This window comes from Rhamphochromis longiceps, linkage group LG3, assembly GCF_057381845.1.
Source record: "Rhamphochromis longiceps isolate RC_006_pf linkage group LG3, R_longiceps_female_GT1.1, whole genome shotgun sequence".
In the NCBI taxonomy this organism is placed as follows: domain Eukaryota; kingdom Metazoa; phylum Chordata; class Actinopteri; order Cichliformes; family Cichlidae; genus Rhamphochromis; species Rhamphochromis longiceps.
Window position 1 is genome coordinate 31,026,004 of NC_140559.1, and position 7,137 is coordinate 31,033,140.

The window sequence follows — 7,137 nt, forward strand, 5'->3', positions numbered from 1 at the left end:
TTTAGAAAAAATAGTAAAGAAGAGGAAGAGAAACGAGCAAAAGATACAGGTAAGCAGATGTGTCATTGGATAATGGCAGGTCATCCTGAAACAATCAGAATCAGAATACTTTATTAATCCCTAAGGAAATTATGTGGATTTCAGTTGCTCCAAAAAGAAATGGTAAAAACAGTAACAGACTAAACTCCATTATGTTACAGATTTTAATATTAATTAGTCATTGTCAGTTGCTGATTTGTCCTGTTCTCATTGTATGACGAATTATGATGGCTGTTTGGTAGCTGTTTGCATACTATGCATACTCTCTCTCTCTTTATATGTGTGTGTGTGTGCAGTGGCGGTCCTAGCCTGTTTGGCGCCCTGGGCGAACACTCCCTCTGGCGCCCCCCCCCCCCCCCCCCCCCCCCCCCACACACACACACACACACACACACACACAAAACAAGGATTGTACATTAACATAAAACTGTTGTACACACACACATATGAAGAGAGAGAGAGTATGCATAGTACCACAGTTTGTAGATGCACATTTGGATGGATTGGTGAACTTCTGCCTGTCTTTAATTCTGAGAAACTATCTTTTCAAAGTGCTCTTTTTATACTCATTTTATACTCAGTAAGTCAGTCATGTTACTGACTTACTGCCAATTAATCTCTAAATGCTCCTACAGCTGATTCACTTTAGTAACAGTGACTTTTCCAAGCTTTTGTTGCCTGAATACAAATCATTGCATTTTGTTTTTATTGACCAAACCAGAATGAGAATGTTAAAATTTACGATGTTGACTGGGAACTGCAGTTATAGATAATATTGTTGGGTGTAACTATGAGATCAAATGGCTGTTTTATTTATCAGCAGTGGTCTACCATTGGGTAAGCTCTTTCATGTTAGGTTTGAGGGTCAGCAGTGATGTAACTAACCAAAATAAATGAGAATCATGAATGTTAAAAATATAGATATTTTTTTTAATAATAGAATAACATCACTTCTATCCTGGGCAGGTTTACCTTACTCAACCACTTTGATTTCTCAGTAAAACAAACAAACAAACAAACAAACAAACAAACAAACAAAAAACATTTCTGGCACAGTTATTTGTTCATTAAGAAATTAACAAAAAGTGATCTAGAAAAACACTTTTCGGTGCTGCATAACAGTGGTTTCATGGTCAGTGTTTAACCCTTTGAGGTCCTCACCAAGAAAAAAGCAATGGAAACGGTTTTGTTTCCATTTCTTATTGATTTGGGTGACTAATCAATATTTAATAATATATTTAATAATATATTTAATAATATACAATCAATATTTCTTTTTTCAATAGACCCTTTAGTTTTTAAAATATTGATTTCTACCAAACAGTTGAGATGTCCATCTATGGTAAAAGTATGAAATGTCATGCAAATACAAGTACATTAGATAATACAGTTGAGAAAAAATCAAATAAAGTGCCGAATTATAATTAAATTAATAACAAAACTATCCAGGCCATTGGATAAAGTTTATTTCTAGTAGCATGCCAGTGAACACTGCTGTTTCCATGCCATCAAATGAAAGTATTATATCAAACAACAAAATACATAGTTTTTTCATCTGCAAATGTGAAAGATGTGCTACAGCACAAAATACTCTCATTCAGGCCACTTCTGATTGAATGCTACTGTGCAAAAATGAGTTTTGTGTTTAAAATAGAATAGTGCAAATCAAGCACATCTGCTTGTGGTTTTGGTCGTTGGGGTCTTAGGGTGTAGCATTTATTCTGTGGTCTTGGAGAGCTGGATCATGGTTGTCCAACTCTAGATGCTGGCTTGTTAACTTGGTTCAGACACAGCCAGGTGGAAACCTTTTGAGAGCCATCGGTTTCTGGTCCGGTAGGGCACAGTCCCTCTTGTGGACCAGGTATTCAAGTCAAGGATGTATCCAAACAGTGTAATATGCCATCTCCTTAACTTTTAACTTGTAACTTGTCTTGTACAGGTGCAATAGCATATCAGAAAGTTTAATTCCTCCCATATGCTAATTATATACAGGGATGAGTGATGGGCATGGAATGGTGATCTGATGATGTTTAGGAGGTTGACACATTTCTTGTCAAACCATTGCATTGCAATCAGACCTTGATCAGCCTGTAATAACAGGCTTCATGGCCCTTCTTCATCAGGTCTTTGTCTGCCATCAGGGGAGCTCCACAGGTGCAGTTTGGTCATACAGTACCAATGCACCTGACACCCAAGGAGGTGTGCAAGTTCTGGACCAAGCTGAAACTTGTGAAGAACTGCGGTTCTTTTATGGGGTTGCATAGTGGGTTTTTTTTACAACTTTGGCCCCTTACAGGTAGCTTCTGTTCCTTTTCACTCAGGGGAGCATTGAAGAATGTAGACCCCCCTTGATACAGCAGCAAGTTGTGGATGATACCAGATGAACTTGCTTGGCAGAACAATTTAAAGCCACACTCATCTGGTTTGTTGGCAATATATTGGTGGAGAGTGCCAGCCCTTGTTGCTTCATATGAAACCATGACCTCAAACACACTGTGGTTGAAGGTGGGTGATATCATCAGAATCATCAGAAAGTTACAAAAATGACTTACTGAGGAAATTATTTCAGCCTATTCTTGCTGTGCTAACACTTAATGTGATTTATCAATAGCAATGGATAAACAAAATGGGTCTAGTGGTCTGATTTTATGGCAAATAGTCAATTTTAATAACATTTAGGTTATGTTAGCATTAGCACCACAAAGGGACAAATCAACCTTTTGTTTGACCACTTTTTAAAAAATTATTAAACATTTAATTTCACTTTTTTAATGCTGTCAAGTGACATACATCTGTTTAGTAAGTCCTCCAACACTATCATATATCAAAAAATGTTATCTTCCTACCTTAGTTTTATTGGGAGAGGGATAAGCAGAGCCAACAGTTTCCATTTGCAGTGCCTTCTGATGGATTTTTTTGGCATTACAGATGTAAACCAATTGGTAGAAAAGACTCAATAAGGTAGGTCAATTTCAGTGAAAGCCTCAGTTAGATATAGGGCCTGAAAATGTGCTCTACCAATTGGTTGACCAGAACACTAAAGGGTTTTAAACAGTGTACAGTGACATCAATGTGTTGATGCATGTAAGTAAGCACACAGGTGAAATGTTATGTTTATTGTGGTTCAAAGACATTAATTAAACATCTATACATGAGTTTGGTCATGGATCAGGTTCAGAGTCGCCCATTCCAGAGATCATGAGTCTGCTGAACACACAAATCAGCTGCTTCTTACTCCATCAGAAAGAGCCAGGACTAGGATCAGGATCCTGCCTCATTAATTGAAAAACAGAGTATGATCTAGATAAAGAGATAAGGACAGAGTCAATAAGAAACTCTTTATCCACATGAGGACAACTGATCTCAATCAAACATCAACAACAATGATTCAGTGAAGTCCCTAGTTTAAATGCATGGACTCTGTCTGCTCTGAAAAACAGGTCTGAACTGGTGTGAAATCCTATAAGTCTGACAGGGAGATGCCTGAGGCCTGAAGCAGCTGAGGTTGTCTAAATAAGGGACTAATATCTAATCAGAGGACAGCAGATAAAATATAGAGTTCAAAAATACACATGTGATTGTGTTAATTGGTAATTTAGCTTCCAATGCAATATTAGAATAAAAAATTGTAATAAAAGCTCAGACTCAGGCCCTTTAGATGGAGAGCCAATCCAGACCTCTTATTCAGGGATAGCTGGGATCCACCACATTTGAACGCATCAGTGAAATTAGACTGGGGCCTAAATATGGACTTAAAACTTGTCTAAACTTGTGAGAAATTAAATTCACTAGCTGAAAGTGAATATAGAACATAAACAGGCTAACAAAAAGGCTGACATAAACGCTTGCCAAATGGTCTGTGAGTGTGAGTCCTGGTCTAACCTGGGGCTTTCCACCTGTAGAGAAAACATCCAGCCAAAAGTAAGATCAGACCCAGGGTCAGTATAGAGGCTCCGATGGCAATCAGCGTGGTTGATTCAGGAGTTGATTTGTCTGAGGACGGCTCTGAGTCGGACAGGTGACAGATAGAGGCCAACAGTCAAACAGACAGGTTAGCAGTCAAATACATATTTCTGTGGACAGACAGACAGGTATTTACCCCAGTCAGTGATCAGAGGTTCCTTCAGGCTAGCGTGCTCCACCACACAGGAGATGTTCTCGCCAGACCTTCAACACAAAGACCACTGATTCACAAACCACTCACAGAATGGATCCGGAAATGAACCAGGATCTGATGTGGACTGACCTGGGTGTGTACTCCAGGTAGGAGTGAGTCTGGTAGTACCAATCACCATTTGCCATCTCCTTAGTGGAAGTGACATCAGAGGTGACTTCCTGTCCGTCTCTGAGCCAGCTCACTTTGATCTCACTGGGAAAGAAGTCGTAGACGCTGCAGACCAACATGGCAGGATGGTGACCAGAAAGTGGGGTCTTGGACTTAATTCTGACACTGGGCTGAACTAAAAACCACACAGACATTATATTACCATTGTGGCAATATTATGTGTAATGGGATAGAATCATCTGTAATCTACCTATAGAAAATGTGTTAGCTGTCAGAATAATGGCATAATTTTGGTTATTTGTAATTAAATAAATTAGAATTGCAAATTTCAAATCAATTTTATTTATATTGCTTCAAATCACAACAGTTGCCTATTGTAAAAATTGTATTTTATGTAATTTATTGTAAAATCCCTACATTAATATAAGGAAATAAGAAAAAAAATGCAACAATCATATGACCCCTATGAGCAAGAGTTTTGGTGAGAAAACTGAAGGCTCTCCCTCACATTCTACTTTTAAATACTCTAGGAATGACAAGTAAGCCTGCAGTGCGAGAGCGAAGTGCCTAATGGCATGATATGGCACTGTAAAGTCATTAAGATAAGATGAGGTTATTATTGAGGAGCAGGATTTTAAATTAAATTCTGGATTTAACAGGAAGCCACTGAAGGGAAGCCAATACAGGAAAAATATGCTTTCTCTTTCTAATTCATAATTTCTAATATCATAATTTTATTAATATCGTATTTTTACTACTTCCTTTATTACACCCTAAGCTCATGAATAATTTATTGGGGTCATAAATCACTCTGTTTGACATAAGGGGCATAATATCACTCTCTCGAATGAACTAGTTTTTCAGCGTCACTCTGAGACAGGATATTTCTAATTTTAGAGATGTTGCACAAATAGAAAAAAGCAGTCCTACATATTTGTTTAATAAGTGTATTGAAGGACATCCTGGTAAAAAAAATGACACTTTTTTTCAAATTGCAATTATTAATTAACACTAACAGTATCAGGAAGCAAATGCTTCCTGGCCATCCAGTGAAACTGTTGGGAAGACAGCGTTGGAGAAACATGAACATTTTATTTATACTGTATAATCTGCAGATTCTGACAGAAATCTGCAACTATCCTTTGAAGCACCACTCCTCTCTAAAACAGCAATAAGGATAATTATTAGGTTATTTACATTATTATGTAAATAACAAAATAACTTAAAGCAAAAATTGGGAAACGTAAAGTCCGAAGTCTTTATATTAAGGGCCATCAGTCAAACAATACTGTTGCTCTGGGTCTAAACAGAGCGCGTTGTGTGTGACGTCTTCTTTTGCACATGCGGGCCTCTTTAAGGGTTCACACGAGAGCGTTTGCTGTCGCATTTTATTTGTAGTGTGAACAAGCAGATAAAAAAATCGGATTTGAAGAAGCTCAAGTTTTGCCACCAGCATTCAATGCAAGCTGTATTTACCCAAATATTTGTTAAATCATCTTCTACTTTTTAACTTCTAATTAAAGTTTTAATTAATCCTGAAATAATTTAATAAAAAACTTTTCATTGTTAAAAAACTTTGTTTCTTGAATTTTAAAGAAACAGAACTCCAGTAGACTCCAAATTTCTAAACAAATTTAAACCTTCAGGAGTTTAAGGATTAAACTGAGTGATTCAGAGTGTTGGTCGCTGTGTGGCTGAACATGATGCCCTGATGATGTTGCGCAACTTCACACTCACCTGACTTAGCTAGAACAGCCCGATCATGAAGATCAATGTTATGGTAACAATATTGCACTACCATTTGTCTCATTGAATTCAGCCGTGCAGTATTATTGTTCCAGAGCATTGCCAGCTCCACTCCATGCTCAGTGAATCCAACATACTTCCCCACACTGCTGCTGAACCTGATGTACTCTATCTTCTTGTAATAGCGAGAGTAGATGTACTCGATGTGCTTCAGCGCAGTGGAGTTAAATTCACAGCGTTCCACCCTATACTCTAAAAATCCATCTGAAGAACAAAACAGAACATCAGTGAAGTGCAGACTGTGGAGAACTGATCATACCTGTATAATACCTGTATAATAGATGATAAAGTATAAACTGTATGTTATATTGATGAGTCTATTGATCAATGAACCATGTATTGATCAACAATATACAGACCAAAGATGGATGTATTGATTGGTAATAGTGTGTTGATCAGTGCATTGATCATACCTGCAGTGCGGATGCTGATGAAGAGGAGGGTGAAGCAGAGAAAAGATAAAGCCATGTTCCTGAGTGCTCTTAACAAACTGCCTCAGTCTGACTGAGAGCTGCTTTAAAAGCCAGATGACATAGTCACTTGATCACAGCATCACCTGTTAATAGGAAGAACTCTCTCAGAAAGGTTTCATCTGTAGTTTATAACCCCACCCTGCCACACCCCTTTTTTCTCTAGCTAATGCAGTCCTAGGTATTAATGCGACTGAGGACTGAGGCTGTTCAGATGGAAACACTGTGACTTATTTGTTCAGATAAAGATAAACTAAATACAAAATGATTTGGCTTTTATAAAGTGTGATATTATCTATCGTTAAGCAAATATACTGGAACCAGCAGGTTCATCATGTTCATTAGTCAAAGTAAACTTTATCGCTACATACAGTATCATTATTGATGACAGTACGTGTTAGACAAAGTAAAGTTTGAATTTGTTTGAAGACCTGAAACATTTAAGTGTGATAAACACATCAACAGTATTTTCATGATTGATTATGGTGATTTACTCGGAGGTCAGAACCACATCTCTAACTCTGGAACTGCATGAGC

General features: G+C 37.6%; 1 protein-coding gene across 1 annotated transcript; it reads right to left on the bottom strand.

The window, feature by feature from the left end:
• Positions 1–3,133: 3,133 nt before the first annotated feature.
• On the bottom strand, positions 3,134–6,601 carry LOC146674093 (H-2 class II histocompatibility antigen, E-S beta chain-like). Its single transcript, XM_085394010.1, has 6 exons — positions 6,544–6,601; positions 6,062–6,334; positions 4,286–4,499; positions 4,139–4,206; positions 3,922–4,044; positions 3,134–3,339 (listed from the first exon to the last, which is right to left on the bottom strand). The coding sequence occupies exons 1-6, from the start codon at positions 6,596–6,598 to the stop codon at positions 3,317–3,319; spliced, it is 756 nt and encodes a 251-aa protein (XP_085250136.1). The 5' UTR covers positions 6,599–6,601; the 3' UTR covers positions 3,134–3,316.
• Between the last annotated feature and the right edge of the window lie 536 nt (positions 6,602–7,137).

Coding starts and splice junctions, on each gene's coding strand:
- LOC146674093 (XM_085394010.1), bottom strand. CDS start 6,598: ATGGCTTTATCTTTTCTCTGCTTCACCCTCCTCTTCATCAGCATCCGC. Junction 4,207..4,285: donor TACCTGGAGTACACACCCAG/GTCAGTCCACAT, acceptor TTTGTGTTGAAG/GTCTGGCGAGAACATCTCCT. Junction 3,340..3,921: donor CTACAGGTGGAAAGCCCCAG/GTTAGACCAGGA, acceptor CTCTTTATCTAG/ATCATACTCTGTTTTTCAAT.